This window comes from Nelumbo nucifera, chromosome 2 (assembly GCF_055504915.1).
Source record: "Nelumbo nucifera cultivar China Antique chromosome 2, China Antique-T2T, whole genome shotgun sequence".
In the NCBI taxonomy this organism is placed as follows: domain Eukaryota; kingdom Viridiplantae; phylum Streptophyta; class Magnoliopsida; order Proteales; family Nelumbonaceae; genus Nelumbo; species Nelumbo nucifera.
This window is the reverse complement of record NC_142650.1, coordinates 32806317-32822240: the sequence shown is the minus strand read 5'-3', so window position 1 is coordinate 32822240 and position 15924 is coordinate 32806317. Positions and strand designations below refer to the sequence as shown.

Below are 15924 nucleotides of genomic sequence, written 5' to 3'. Positions count from 1 at the left end.
AACATTTTTTGAACCAATACCTTCCTCTGCTCCATGACTCTTCAGAAATTATTTAAGGAGCGTGAATCAAGTAAATAAACACAAGCTTTTTAAAATTACTTTTATCTCTCTCAGTTTGATCTACTACTGTCTCACAAAAGGTTTCTTCAGAGACTCTTCAACTTTGCTAGTTGCAGATTCTCACCCAAGGGTTTGTTGTATCATGGGAATGGATTTGCTTATAACCCAACAACAAATTCAGTAAAACTGGGTGAGGGAAAATAGCATTCTAAAGACAATGCCTTTAGACACGCCTTAGAGCTTCTCCTCCAAGTTTTAGTGACCCCAATTTCTCAACAATTTTAGGACGTTATTTTGTAATGGAGGTGAAAGCAAGCATGACTTCAATCAAGATGATGAACCAAGACCTTGTTCGATTGGACCAGTTTGATGGGGTAAATTTTAGTCGATGGCAAGACAAGATGATTTTCTTTTTTACCATACTGAAATTGTACTATCTTCTGGATCCACATCTGCAATCTCTTCCTAAACCCATCGACAAGGACATTGAAAAGCTAAAGAAGGAAAGAACCAAATGAGAAGATTCACCTTTTGTGTCGAAGACATATACTAAATGCCTTATTAGACCGGCACCTCTACAACTTCTACAAGAAACTCTCATCTCTAAAAAAAATTTGGAAGGCTTTGGAATTCAAGTACAAGGTGTAAGAAGTAGGAATCAACAAATATCTTATTGCATAATACTTTGACCTCACCGTAAACGACCATAAGTCTATACAGGAACAAGTTCATGAACTATAGGTGGTAGTCAATGGAATTTGATCCCTTAATATCATCCTTCCTGAATCTTTCCAAGTGAGAGCAATAATTGTCAAGCTTCCACTCTCTTGGAAGGAATACAGGAAGAAGTTTCTGCATAAAGCAGAAAAAACTTACTTTGGAGCAAATTTAGCAATGCCTTCATATTAAACAAGAGTCTCGAATTAGAGATGGTAGGGGTAAGATGCTAAACTCTACGGTAAAACTTTGTGGAAAACGGATCAAAGAAGACTAATCATGTATTACAAGTAAAGAAGAAAGACGAGAAATTCAAAAAGAGCAATAATAACAAAAGATCTTACTATGTTTGTGGAAAGAAGAGGCACTATACTTTAGTCTACCAACATCGAAAATATGGAACCAAATCTACAAATATGGTGGAAGACAATCTGATGGCCATGATCACTGAAGTGATTATGGCAAAATCATCTTCTGGGTGGTGGTTTGATTCAGGTGCCACAGTCCATGTAAGAACAAATCCTTGTTCAAAACGTATGAAGAAGAAATTGATGGTTAGGAGGTACAAATGGGAAACCAAACATGTGCCAGAATTGCTAGAAGAGGCAACATGGAATTGAATTTCACCTTCGAAAAGACATTTGCTTTCTTGAATGTTCTCCATGTTCCTAACATTAGGAAAAACTTGGTCTCAGTAAACCTTGTCTACAAGAGAGGATTTAAAGCTGTTTTTAAATCCGACAAATTAATCATGTCTAAGAATGAAATGTTTGTTGGAAAGGGATATAGTTGTAATGGTATTTCAAATTGAGTATCAATGAAGGAAAATGCTCTACTTATATTGTTCATTATTTCTCTTTATGGCATGATAGATTAACACACTTGAATTTTAAATCCATAACGAATATGAATAAACTTAGTTTAATTACTTATAGTAACGAATTAAATGACAAATATAAGATATGTGTAAAATTTAAAATGGCCAAGAAACCTTTTGCAAGTGTTAATTGAAATTCTTAACTTTTATAATTAATTCATTATGACATCTGTGAACTTAATGGTATATTGATGATCTTTTAAGATATATTGTCTACCTTATGAGAACTAAGGGTGAAGCCTTTGACATGTTTAAACAATACAAAAGTGAAGTTGAAAATTAATTGGAAAATAAAATTAAACTACTTAAAAGTGATAGGGTGTTGAGTACTTTAAGAATGAGTTTAATTCATTTTGTGAAGAATTTGGAATAATACATCAATATTATGATCTTTATACCCCTTAGTAGAATGGCTTGGCTGAAAGGAAATTAGAACATTTACAGAAATGATAAAGTGTATGTTGATGAAAGATAATGCACCTATAAACCTGTGCAAGGATCACTCATAGCAATCTGCCATTTACATAACAAAATTGTTTCTATAGTTAATAATAAGTTTTCATATGAAGTATGGACAAGAAGAAAGCCTAACTTAACATACCTAAAAGTGTGGGGGTGCCTAGCATATTATAGAGTTTCAGACCCTAAAAGAACCATGTTAGGACTCAAAATAAAAATGATTATACTTGTTGGATATGCAAAATATAGCAAGGCCTATAGGTTTCTAGATTTGGAGTCCAATACAATAATTGAAACTATAGATGCCGAATTCTCTAAAAATAAACTATGTTATGAATCCATAGAAAATGATAGAGAATCAGTAAGAGAAACTTATATATCAATACCTATTGGTAACAATGAGATTAAAATAAGAAATGACACAACTGTAACATCTACAGTAGAACCTAGAAGAAGTCAAAGACAAACAATAGAAAAACACTTAGGTTTTGATTTTATCTCTACTCAATCAATTGTGTTTTTGGTTGAAGCTGATAAAGAAAAAAGTTTTAAATAAAATACCCATTGTATTAAACATTGAAAATGATAAAAAAAGACCTATAATGAGGCCATGACCTTTAGAGAGAATACATTTTGGAAGGAAGCTATAAATGATGAAAGAATTTAATAACGTCAAATAACACATGGGTACTTGTAAACTCGCCTTTGGGATCAAAACCAATCAAATGTAAATGGGTGTTTAGAAAAAAAACAATACTAATGGAACTGTACAAACTTTTAAGGCTAGATTGATAGCCAAAGGATTCAGTAAAAAATAAGGGATTGCCTACTTTGACACCTATGCGCTTGTGGCCAGAACAACTTCTATTAGAACACTTATAGTACTAACATCCATTTATCACTTATATATTCATCAAACGGATGTTAAAATTGTTTTTTTAAATGGTGGTTTAAATGAAAAAATCTACATAGAACACCAGAGGGATTTGTTTTTCTTGGAAATGAGAAGAAAGTTTGTAAACTGGTTAAATCATTATATAGTTTGAAACAACAACCCAAATGATGTCATGAAAATTTTGATTCTTGCATTCCAACTTTTGGTTTTAGGCACAATAGTGTTGATAGATGCATTTATCCAAAGTCTACTGAAAATTATGGTGTGATTGTATGTCTTTATGTTGATGACATGCTTATTGTGGATACTAATATGGTTGGCATAAATGAAACTAAAAACTCTTATCCCTTATCTTCAAGATGAAAGATTTAGGAGTGGATACAATATTGGAAATAAAAGTTAAAAAGCATAGTAAGGGTTGTGCATTAAGCCAATCACATTATATTGAGAGAATAATTGAAAATTTTAAGCATTTATGATTTAAAGAATATAACACACTATATGATTCTAGTATAAAGCTAGTAGAAAATTCTAATAGAACAATTATACAACTTGAGTATGCAAGTGCAGTAAGAAGTCTAACGTATGTTATGCTTTCTATTAGACTTGATATCGCATATGCTTTAAGTAAACTTAATCGGTTTATAAGTAATCCCGGTGCAGAGCATTGGAAGGCAATTGTGAGAGTTTTTTGGTACCTCAAAAGGACCTTGGCACTTGGCTTATTCTACTATGATTATCCAACTATATTAGAAGGGTATATTGATGCGAGTTGGATTACTGGTAATGGAGATAAAAGTCCATCTTTGGATGGACATTTGTCCTTGATGGGGGTGTGATCTCTTGGGCATCCAAGAAAAAAATTTGCATATCTCATTCGACCATGAAATTTGAATTTATAGCCTTAGTGGCGGTTGGAAAAGAAGTTGAATGGATTAGGCATTTATTATTGGATATAAAACTTTAGCCTAGTCTAATGCCTTTAATTTTCATCTATTGTAATAATGAAGCAACTCTGTCAAGAGCATATAGTGGTACCTACAATGGTAAGTCTAGACATATAAGTTTGAGACATGAATTTGTTAGGCAACTAATTCAAAATGGAATTATCACTATAACTTATATGAGGTCAAGTAAAAACTTGGTTGATCCTCTTACCAAAGGTTTACTCAGACAATTGGTAAGAACGACAACTAAAGAGATGAGATTAAAACCCTTTACTTAGTCACCAGTAATGGTAAATCAACCTAAACTGAAAACATCAATGATGGGATTAACGAGTAACAACAAGTTATTGTAATGTAATTGTTAGCATAGAAATTAAGAAATTTCCCATCGCAACATAAACCGTTTTGTCTATTATGATGAGAGGTTGAGATAATCTCTTAACGAGGTTTTGAAATGTGTCAAATAATGTAACACATAGTGGAAATTCACCTATGTGAACATAGAAGTGGTGTTGCTTCTCATAAGAGCTTGGGTTTACTCTCAGGATTGTTCATGAAACCAGGAAAGAAGCACATGACAATAATAGTATTGAGCAAAATTTGAACCTCTTACAGAGACGAGACATTTTTATATGTATGGGTATCTCTAGTCTGTCTTAAGAATAGTTGGTTTAAAGTCTTGTCACTAAAAACTTTGACAAAACTCCGAGATATTTGTACTAATAGAAAGTTTAAGTTATAAAACACCTTTTACATGTCGAATAGTTTGGATCGAGAACATCTTCTAATGAATTTAAATTTAAAAAGAAAAACAACGTTAGCAACAGTCGATAAAAACTGTTGCTAAAGGTTTTAATTACAACCGGAATGCCATTTATTAAAGGTTTTAGTTCCTCCCGCTTCAAAAATCTCCCGGCACTCTTATATTTCTCAAAATCCAGGTTTTTTTTTTTTTCATGCTAAGCGAAACGCTATGAAAATGAGTCCTTTTTTTGTTATTGAATGTCATCTGGGTTTTATGTGCAGCCAAAGCGATTTCTATTCCAATACATGAGAGATAAAATGTCCAGATTGGGGTAAATACAGTGTCTCACAAGGTTGAAATAAGAGAAGATACACAGAAGAGGTCTGAGCGATTGACATGTACCCACTCAACCACAATGACTTCCCCGAGTTCCCAGTTACGTGACTTATTATCTATCCATCCATTTCGATCATTTCGGTGGTGTTAGTAGAACGAGTCTCTTGGTTCGTTAGTTTGTTCAGAGTCAAGCTCCGCAATAGGTGGTCGTCTGTGATCGTGTCCATCTTTTTCTCTTGTTTTTATGCTTTTTTTCTTCCACCAGACCTGTAACAAAAAGGGGACGATAATGCAATGTTTCACTTTTAGATCTGGTTATGTTTGTTCACAACGACTCAGTTGTGAGTAGATGCCTGATTGTCTCTAAGAGCAGAACCTGTGTTCCTGTAACTCTCTAAGAAGAAAGGTTGTCAAGCTCGGATACAAATGGAATCATTTCGTCGGCGGGAGCGTGCATGGATCAGTCAACTCGAGACCATTGTGGAGACCTTGGTTTCTGCGCAAGAACGAATGATGAAGGAGATGCAGGACATGTTGGCAGCTCTAACTCAAAGGATGGAGCAATCCGCAGTCAGAAGTTCTGGTTCGACAATGGGAACATCGACTAGTTGGCTGATAAATCTCGATTTCCCTCGCTTTGATGGGAACGAAGATCCGGCTAGTTGGATTTACAGGGTAGAACAGTTCTTTGAGATCCAAAAGATCAAGGAGAATGAAAAGTTACCATTGGCAGCTTATCATCTGGAAGGGGATGTTCAATTGTGGTATCACTTGCTGAAGCAAGAAAAAGGAGTGCTTTCATGGGAGATACTCATGGAAGAACTGCGAGCTCGATATGGGCCTAGTCAATATGATGATCCCTTTGGGGAGCTTACCAAACTAAGACAAACGGGGACGGTGAGGGAATATCAGTCCCAATTTGAACGACTACTCAGTAGAACAGAGAAGCTTTCTCAAGCTCAGCAGATCAGTTGTTTTATCAGTGGTCTCAAGGACTCCATCAGAGTTGAAGTACAGGCTCGGAGACCTAGCTGTCTCTTGTCTGCGGTCGGCCTAGCTTGCCTCTATGAGGCCCATCGCCATGCTGGGCGACATGAAGAGAATGGGGAAGAACCAGAAGAAAAGAGAGAATATGAAGTTCCAGCAATCTCAGTACATGCCATGACTGGGTGTCCAGCATCTCAGACTATGCGAATCAAAGCACACCTTGGAGGTGATTGCCCCTAGAAGAAGGTTGACCAGCCAGGGACGCTGTTCAGGGATCTCATTGAACCTGCAAAGAACAACCATCGTGGCTGATTTCTATTTATTACCACTTGAAGGTGCTGACGTGGTACTTGGGCTCCCATGGTTGTGTACGTTGGGGCCCATCACCTGGAATTTTGCTGAGCTTGAAATGAAATTCCAGCTGAATGGACGAGAGGTGACATGGAGGGGTCTCAAGGCAGAAGATGAGTAAATGCCAATCCAAAATCAGAAATCTTTGCTGTAAAACAATCAGTAAGTATGCTTTGGGGCTTTATCACAATGGATGATGATCTAGGTTCTGCACTCTTCATGCCAATACAAGAGTCCTTTTGCAATTCCAAACACAATCAGGGTTGTGGGAGTTTTGAAAGGGAAGCTTGCTTGCTTGCTTAAGCACCATTGCTTAATGCTTATAACTCATACACAATAAGTCAATGCTGTCTGTACCCCGTCGCAATACCCAATCACCATTACTTAATCTTAGAAGTCGAGATTAAATTACAAATGATCAAACTAGCAAACTTGCTGGGAGGAAGCTCAATGCTCAGACATCCAGTAATCAAAAATGGAATAATCAGTTTTTTTTTTCCTTTTTTGAATGGTAAACGGAATAATCTGTTTAGTCGTTCAGATGTGGTGGTAGTCTGGTAGATGTGGAGAAAAAATAAAACTTATAGCGGATAGTTATTTTCCAGTGTCTGAATTTCCTGCTAACTCCTTGCATTTGCACCAGTGGCTTCTGTGGTTCCTTGTGGCTTTTTCATAACAAAGGAATATTATAAGGTCATGATGCAAGAGATGGTGCTAATTCCATTCTTTTTAATGCCATATCTATTGTTCAGTTATAAGTTTTGAATCCAGTTGAGACTTTCTTGTACACTGAAACGGAATAGATATGTTTGATCTTATTTCTGTTTTAACACGCCAATGCATGCCCAAATGCACATATAGTCACTGGGTATTCCCATTTTTTGGAACACCATCCCTTTTCACTCCTCTGAGACCCTTCTAAAATTATGAAATTTCTATTTGTATTTTAACACATAAAGCATCAGGAAAATAACAGATTGAAACAGCTTATATCACAAGCAGCATTCGCATTATATTTTGAAGGCAAAAAAGGAGTAGAATAAAAGGGGGAAATTAAGGGGCCAAAGCCTAGCTTCTTTCTTGAGCAGGAACGCCAAGAAGCCTCACATTACGAGGAAGCATAAACTCGGCAAATATTGGATAGTGAGATGATGGATAAAATCCATCAATGTTGTCATTCACCACCTCACAGGAAACAGGAATTAGAGATCGCCCTCTGTACAGAACCCAATCCACATGTAGATCCTGAGTTTGCCGGTCCCAGCAGAGGCAAAGTGCTCTAAGTATCAACTTGAGGAATTCAAGAGTTCCCTGTTTGTCACCTGCAATACCGAATGAAATTTGAGTAGATTATAACTTCATCAGGAAATAAGCACCCTTGGAAGAAAAGTTGGAGTACCTTTGAATCCATGGAAAGTGCGTATAAGTGAAGCATTTTTCCTCACCCGAGCGTTAGGCCATGCATCCCTCATATCACCTACAACGCCATGCTCTCTGCAGTCAAGTAGCGAGAAGAGATGGCAGCAATCATCATTCCCGACATAAACAACATTTGAGTCCAAATGTTTGCACTTGCATCTACATGTCAAGGCTCAAGTGGTAGCAGACTTCCAAAACAGGATATGGAAACATTCCATTTGGTAAAACAAGCACTTCCCATTGAAAATACAAATAAACTTAAAAGACATGCCCTTTTTACTACAAATTAGGGATTGCCCAGTTTATCAAAAATGGAAAGGCCAAAATCATTACACTAAAATAAATTTTCTTCATCAGAGAAACCAATCTATACTAAGTGGATACTTATGCTTGGCATGTAAAGGGCATCTAACTAATCTATCCTAGTAAAATGAATTGCAACTATGGCATTACATAAAACGGAAAGAAAAAGCATGACAGCTGAATGAAAGAGCATTAATGAGCAAATTGTGTTAGTAAATCAAACATTTGCTAGCAGAGGAAGATCCCATACAAGAAATCCAATAAAAACACAAAGCATCACACTGCTGAAGAACCAGAGGAAGATCCCATACAAGAAATCAAACATTTTCTAGCAAGTCAACAGTTGATTACAAAGTGGATTTCCCCATACAACAATAAAATTTTAATCAATACTGTACTACAAGAAAATCAACATTTACATCTTTATCATCCAATGGTTATGTGCTAAATGTTTCAAACTGTGATGAGTGGGAGGGAAGCCCTCCAAAACCAATGCTGCATTCTTATGACTGGTACTCTGAAACTGATCATGTCATAGTGGAAAGTTCAATCAGGTCAACTGGTTATATAAATTTACAAATTAGGAGAACATCTGGATCATTGACATAGAAACCTGTCTCAAATGTCAAAAGCTGTTCTCAAATTGAACTGTCAACTACTTTTTACGGTCTACTGGTTGGAAGAGCTCCTTTCTCCATTGAAAGGAGTTGGTGTCCATCGACCACATATTTTTGCACTGCCAACTTGTTGGTCAGATCTGGATCCACTTCTTCAAAATGTCTAACATGTGTTGGGCAATGCCTGGTTGTATGTTAAGACTTCTAGCATGCCTAGCAGATTCAAGGTAGAGCTCCAAAAGCAAGTCCCGGCTTTGGTACCAGAAGTTAATCTTTGGAGAATCTGGTCTGAAAGGAACAGCAAAATCTTCTAAGCTAAGGCAAAATGTGCAGAGGAGCTTTATTAATATAGCCACAGGCAGAGTGGGTTCCTGGGCCTCGGTCTTTAAGGATGTCTCACTGACTACCCCATTGCGATATTTGTATCATGCTGACCTTGTATCGATGTGATGTGATGTTTGTGGTTTGTTTGAGGACTCTGTAGTCTTGAGTGCCCATCAATGGGGTGTTGTATCATTCTTTTTGTCAATAAAATTTACTTTGTCTTTCTCAAAAGAAAGAAAAAGAAAAAACATATGAAAACAAAACCATTCATATTGTCAAACACCCCCATAATGGTTATAAAACCCAAAGAGAATGAGTAAAACATGCAACACACACAGATTCTCCAATTCTCTTTGCCATTAAATGGCATTGCATTTTCATCCCCCCTAAACACCCTTCTATTCCTAATCAGACCATTATACCAGAACTCAGAACTAATGAGAAGTCCAATCTATCAAGGTTTCCAACTACTAAATCACACTTCTCCCACTACTTGCCAAATTGTAAAATTGAATTTCTAAATATTAGCAATGGAAGTTCAACATTTCAAAGTTCAAATGGTTTCTCTGTTTAGTTTGGATCGTCCAATGAATGAATATAAAATAGTAAAGAAAATTGTAAATCCACTAAAACAAGAAAATATAGAATTTTTTTTTTTGGGGGGAGGGGGTTTAATAAATAGATAAAGAATTCTAACCAAGATTGACCTAAGAATGATCAGGATTTAGTCAAAATTGGTTTGGTAGTTTGATAACCATTTCGAAGTCCAAATAGTCCATCTGTCTGGTCCAGATTAATCATTTGACCACTGGAAAATTGTAGGATGACATAATATGAGAAGATACACACACACACATCCACCTAATAGGGAGTTTATCCTTCAAACACATGGCATTCTATTTTTTCAAGAAACAGTATCCAAATGTGGGTACTTTCTACTCTCAAATAAAAGCTTTCTTCTTCAACATGTGTCTATCCACTCCCAAAAAGGTGAGAGTAGTTATCTCTAATCACAAGAAAAAAAGTTCTAACTTTAGACACATGGCTACCTACCTATAAGAAAAGTATCCACTCCAAAAGATACATGACCCGTATTAATCTTTGTAATTCAATTTCCTAATTTAAATAAAAGACTCGTACAGACTTTTAAATTACAAATTAAACTTGACTTAAATATTTAAATTAAATAAGGGATTCAAATTAGATATAATTACCAGATAAATATTGAATCTCAAAATGATATTATAATCACAAAAATAAAATATAAACAAAATGATATATGGGTGTAGTTGCCCCATACATGGTACAGGTTCATTCTCTAGTTTAAAAGGAAAAGTACACCAAATATAAATGATGTAAGCACTAATATAAAAATTTAATATTCGAATAAATAATATGAAAAGGCACTTTCAAAACTGATACCTTGAAGTACCAAGCAGGAAACGACCTGTAGTTGATTCCTTCTGAGTGTTGAATCCTCCACAGTATACAACTGGCAAGGTAGGAGGTAAGGATGCTATATGCTGCCATGTAAGCAAAGCACTTCTTCTACGGGCACGAGAGCTAAACTCATCCATGTTAGTATTTACTATCTGGAAGGAAAAACCTGGTGGCTCAACTCCTTTGAGTTGAAATGTGTGGAAATCATGTCAAAGAAACAAGTTACAGTGTATATGTGTGGAAATCATGTTAGTATGTATGTATATGGGAGCTTTAGAAAAGGATATCACCCAAGTTGCAATACATGGAACTGCAGACCCCCATGATGTGCTTCCTGGAACAGACGGTGACTCTGATAACCAAAAAGTTCCCCCTTCTAGCAAGTCAACCTTCATTAAATATGACAATATCTTAGCAAAAGGGTATAATTTATAAAATTCCCTTAAAAAAAAGTACTATTACCATCTAATAAAAAAGCCAGACAAAGGATCTGATACCTTCTCCTTGTCATAGAAGATGGTGCAGTGCTCGTCTGAAGGGTCATGGGATCCTTTTCTTGAAATTCCAAATTGGCCATAACCTTAAGGATAAAAAGGAAAAAACATCCTCTTTTAGCATGGTCTTCAATGTTAGTCTGTATCTGCTATTAAAGTTTCAGCAGCATATCTATATGCTACATTTGCACATGCACAAGGAAGAATTACTACAAAATACCTGATTGAGTGGATTGGATCTCAGTGGGTGTGGGCACCAATGTTCAGATGAAAACTGAATGATTGGGAGGTTGGGATGGTGGGTGAGTTTCATGGATGTTTGGAGGATGTCCAGTTAAACATGCAATCAAGGGACAAAAGGATCTGGACCTTGGAGCACTCAAGGTCTTTCTCCACCAAGTCTTGTTATAGGGTATTAATTGATGATTTCCCCAAGATTGAGTGGACTCTGGATCTGGTGAGCAAAGGTGCCTACAAATGTCATTTTTCATGTTATGGTTGGCTGGATGGGGTCAAAATCAAACTTTCAATCTTCTGATTAAAAAGGGATGAACGTGGACAATGCCTGCTATTTATGGGATCAGCTACCTTTTGCAACCTTCTGGCAGGCTAGAAAGAAAGGAACCGAAGGGTGTTTCAAAGGAAAATTTGTTCATGGGAGGAGGTGATAAGCAGAACGGAGAAGGTGTTAATTCAGTGGGCTAGAGTGCTGCACCTATTCTCTGGAGTTTCAGTAGCAGATTTTACAAATGATTGGAACTCAATTACTTTGTGATTTCTTTTGTATATCAATGTACATGGTATAGTGATTCTTTTGTCAAATACATGATATAGTGATACTTGTATAGTGGAGGGTGTCTTGCCGTCCTTTTTAATTTCATACTATAATATAATCCTTTTTTCCATTTATCAAAAAAATTGCTACAAAACACCTCTTGTGTATAGACCAAAATGCACTTGCATGAATGCCTCATGTTCAAGTCTCTCATCTGAGTATTTGATTCTGAAGCTTCAGCAGCATATCCAAACTCCTCTAAGTTCAGAATAAAGTAAATTGTGTGTGCAAGTATGAATTAATAAAAAAAAAAGAAAACTTTAAGCCATATGTCATTCCATCACATCCAAGTTTTTAAACCTTAAATTAGAATTTAAAAGAGTAGCATATCCAAGTGCAATTAAAACAGAAAGATATAAGAGTTCAAGTGACCAATTCATTAAAACAAATAGTATAGGAGATGATAATTTGCGTCATTGAAACATGTGTAGAGTCTAGCAATGGCATCCACTATCTCAACATATTCTTAAGCCAAAACATATCATCTCACTCAATTCTCTTCATTTCTGAGATAAATCCTCTCAATCCCATTAATTGATAGAAAAACACTAATAAGGAGCCATTCTTGGTGTAATGGTAAAACCTCAGGCTGTCATGCATGAGAACGTGGGTTCAAGTCTGAGATGGCCACTTTGTGCAAAAAAATGCCAAATATTAGGACCATATACAATCCACCTCTCCCAAGACCCCAAATATCTGAGACCAACAACAGGTAATGGCCTTTTTTAAAACACTAGTAGCAATTCCACTATATCAATACAACTAAACTGTAGTTCATGGACAACCCTGAGCCCTCAAGACGCAAGGCATCAATGCATGTGCAACATTGGATGGGTCTCACTATTATTTGATGGGTGTCTCCCTTGTAAATCATACTTCTCATATGATCATATCTAATCCATAAAAACCAACTTCTATTGTTACTGTTAAAAAATATGCATATAAGATCCTTCATCTTCTACCAATATTGATTATCATGAACAGGCCATCAACTCTTCATGACAATTTTTTTCACTGCTATAACAATTTAGCTAGAGGTTACCAACATAGTTCCTGTGTGTATATAATAAAGGACAACCACAAAATTAAATCCCACTCATAAAACTGGCACTGCAATGGCTAGTCTTCAATTGGGGTGGAAATTCAAAACTAGGATCTTGAATAGAAGATTGGAAGAAAGGGAAATGAAAGAAGATATTATGAATAGATCATCATAAAAAGGAAAGGAAATGAAAAGACCTTGGTAAACTTCCTAAAAAGAGGGGAACAGATGTAACCTCGCATTCAATATGTCATGCATCTAGCTGCAGGGACTAATTAACCAAAAACTTCCAATGATTACCAATACGACTGAGGTTATCAAATTAGAGTCTTGTGCAAGAAGCATCTCATTCAGAACAGGGTTATACCTCAGCCCTCTGTAATGATTTATCAATAGTATCCCAAACTAAAAACCCAAATACCCAATGTTTGGTCATAACTAACATTTGGTCTCTGTTCTATTCCACAATGGAGTGCCTAACTTGGCTTGCAAAGGTCAGGTTATACAGGTCAATGATGGAGAAACCTTTTCTTTTCCTGGCTACTTTAATGCCTGTGGCTGTGAGGATGCAACAGATATCGTGCCTCTTGGATAAAGTTGAACAATGAATATACGAGATAACAAACAGATATGCCAGTTATGCATGCAAAGATCAGAAACTGAGTAGATGAACGGTACACAAGTTTTCCTTTTCCGATCCAAAACAAGCTGGTTAAGTTCAGAAAGAGCTAAAATGAACTAAATCCAACGCAAGATAGAGAGACAAATAAATTAGTACATTTATGGAGCTCATTAGTTCAGAAGACTAGTATTATTCTTTTTACTCGCAAGACCGGACCGACATGACAAATTACCTGGTAAACCCTGCTGAAGAAACTCCAACTGAGACTTTAGACCTACAGCAGGAATCCGTCTATAAAATCTCAGTTACAGGACTCCTAGATCAAGCAACAAAAGGCAAGCAAGAAAAAGAAGAACCAAGTAGAATAACCTTGCTGAGTGCAGAGGATCATGGGAGAATAGCTGGTAATGACGCTTATGCATAAATCTCTCCTTTTCTCCCATGAGTTTGGACTATCTTCTAGCTGATCTCCGTGAAGATTGAAGGTCATTACAGAAAGAGAAACACTCATTTTATCAAAATCTAAGTGTAGCTCTACATGATCATCAATCAATCTAGGAAATTTCTTGGCAACAACAGAACGAAGCAGCTTTCTTCCTTTTCCTCTGCGATAAAATCGAAGCAATCCAAGGCTACTGGATTGAATTTGGAACTGAGTAAAGCTCGAATGAAGGAGACTAGTCGAATCATGTCAGAAACCTGGGTCTTTTGAACCGAAGCAGCCATGTTCCGTGTAAGAAACTCCGATCTTCCCCGTAAAGCTCGCACGTGAAGAATCGGAAAATTGTCTATACACACGTGTGAATAGACTCTCTATCCATCTTCCTAAATTTTTGAGTTGGATTTTGAGAATCCAAACCTTTTTCATATGAAAACTCAAAAGCCTACCCAATCTTATTCTCTCTATATTTAAGGGTTGGGCGGTTAGAACTCGAATCTAATTTTCTATTAGTTTTTTTTTGTATATATATACTAAATAAGTAAAATAATATGAATAAATAATAAAACTTTCAATTATTTGATTAAGATGTATAAAAAATACATAAATTATCAATCCTTCACATAAACTTTAAAATGTTATTAAATTCAACATCTAATACATAAATTTTATATGCTTTCCAACAATATTGCGGATTGGAAAGGTTTGGTTATAGCCTATACAATACCCTACCTGTGTTGTAGAATCCCAAAGGCCAAAACCCATCCTTACCCAAAAATTTGTCCTTCAAGCAAAATGAACCTGCCACTGTTGGGGCAGAGGCACCCACCGGGTAGGATAGAAATTACCATCCCTAATGAGTGGTGATACAAAAGGATTGAACCAGATATTCCAATCAAGCACATGCAAATGCAAATTTGATTCACTTATATTTGAATTGGATATTATCAATTGGGTTTATGTTAGACTTGAATTGAATTTGCATTGCAATGGGGTATTGAATAATATAAATAAATTGAACTAGAAATGATTAAAATATTATATAGCATTAATAAAATGAATAAAGATGACTTTAATGTTATATTTTGTGAACAAAATTAATTGGAAATTACTAATATATAACATTTAAGTCAACTTTTCTAATAGTTCATCATCATCCATGTCTCATCCCAACTATATGGGATCAACTAGTTTTTCTACCCGTCTCCTTTTTGTTTGCCCCTAGTTTTTCTAGCTCTTTCAATTCATAACAAATAACTTCTTTTAACTAAAGTTGTTGGTGGTCTTCCATGCAAGTGATCAAACCATTTTAATCTACTTTCTTTCATTTTAATACATAATGGAGTTATTCCCAAATTCCTATGGCTGCTTTCATTCCTAATCCTATCTTTTTTAGTATTTTCATTCTTCTATTTTAGCATCTGCATTTTTAAAAGGAAAATTCTATAAAACAGTATGAGTATGAAATTTTAAATCGAATCAAATCAAAATTATCGTATTAGATCCAATTATAAATTGATTGAATTTAGGTCACCCTTAATGGGATCAATTTCAATTTTGAATTCAGAGAATCAGATACCATTTGAACCCGAAAGCATTTGGCACATTTGTTAGGGAGCCCCACTATGATGTCAAAGACACGACAATACCGAAAAAAGCTAATAATCTCCACCGATCCTACAAGTGGCAACCAACCAACAAGTATTCATAAATTTGGGAGAAAAACTTTAGCTCATAACCAGTCAAAGGATATGTGTCCACCGAATGTTTTTTTTTTCTACAATTAATTTTAAGGTTTAAGATTTAAGACTTAGGAATTAGGGTTTAAAATTTGGGGGTTAGGGTTTAGATGTGTAAAAACTATTTTTATTTGTAAATCAAAAGATGGTTAGAATCCTATTTCACCGTTTTTGTTGTGGTAGGAATGAAATAAAGCTAAAAAATTTGTGCTAAATTAGTTAAATTGGTTTGATGTTGAGTTTTTGCTAAAAGAGACAGTGGTTGTTTAAAGATTC

The 15924-nt window shown here is 35.7% G+C and overlaps 2 protein-coding genes across 2 annotated transcripts; one reads left to right on the top strand and one right to left on the bottom strand.

Moving 5' to 3' along the window:
- Nucleotides 1-5462: 5462 nt before the first annotated feature.
- LOC148802076 (uncharacterized) lies at nt 5463-6263 on the top strand. Its single transcript, XM_088897815.1, has one exon. It carries the CDS (start codon nt 5463-5465, stop codon nt 6261-6263), a length of 801 nt encoding a protein of 266 aa, XP_088753941.1.
- Nucleotides 6264-7282: 1019 nt separating this feature from the next.
- On the bottom strand, nt 7283-14249 carry LOC104603285 (uncharacterized). The gene is made up of 7 exons (XM_010267280.3): nt 13840-14249; nt 13703-13744; nt 10975-11057; nt 10765-10866; nt 10460-10674; nt 7774-7868; nt 7283-7696 (listed from the first exon to the last, which is right to left on the bottom strand). The coding sequence occupies exons 1-7, from the start codon at nt 13979-13981 to the stop codon at nt 7443-7445; spliced, it is 933 nt and encodes a 310-aa protein (XP_010265582.1). The 5' UTR covers nt 13982-14249; the 3' UTR covers nt 7283-7442.
- Nucleotides 14250-15924: the final 1675 nt, after the last annotated feature.

Bases quoted from the DNA above. Each gene is read 5' to 3' on its own strand.
- LOC148802076 (XM_088897815.1), top strand. From the start codon at position 5,463: ATGGAATCATTTCGTCGGCGGGAGCGTGCATGGATCAGTCAACTCGAG.
- LOC104603285 (XM_010267280.3), bottom strand. From the start codon at position 13,981: ATGAGTGTTTCTCTTTCTGTAATGACCTTCAATCTTCACGGAGATCAG. The intron at 11,058-13,702 runs GTAATTTGTCAT...TTTATCCTTAAG, and splicing joins TCTTCAGCAGGGTTTACCAG to GTTATGGCCAATTTGGAATT. The intron at 10,675-10,764 runs ATATCCTTTTCT...CATGATTTCCAC, and splicing joins CATGTATTGCAACTTGGGTG to ACATTTCAACTCAAAGGAGT.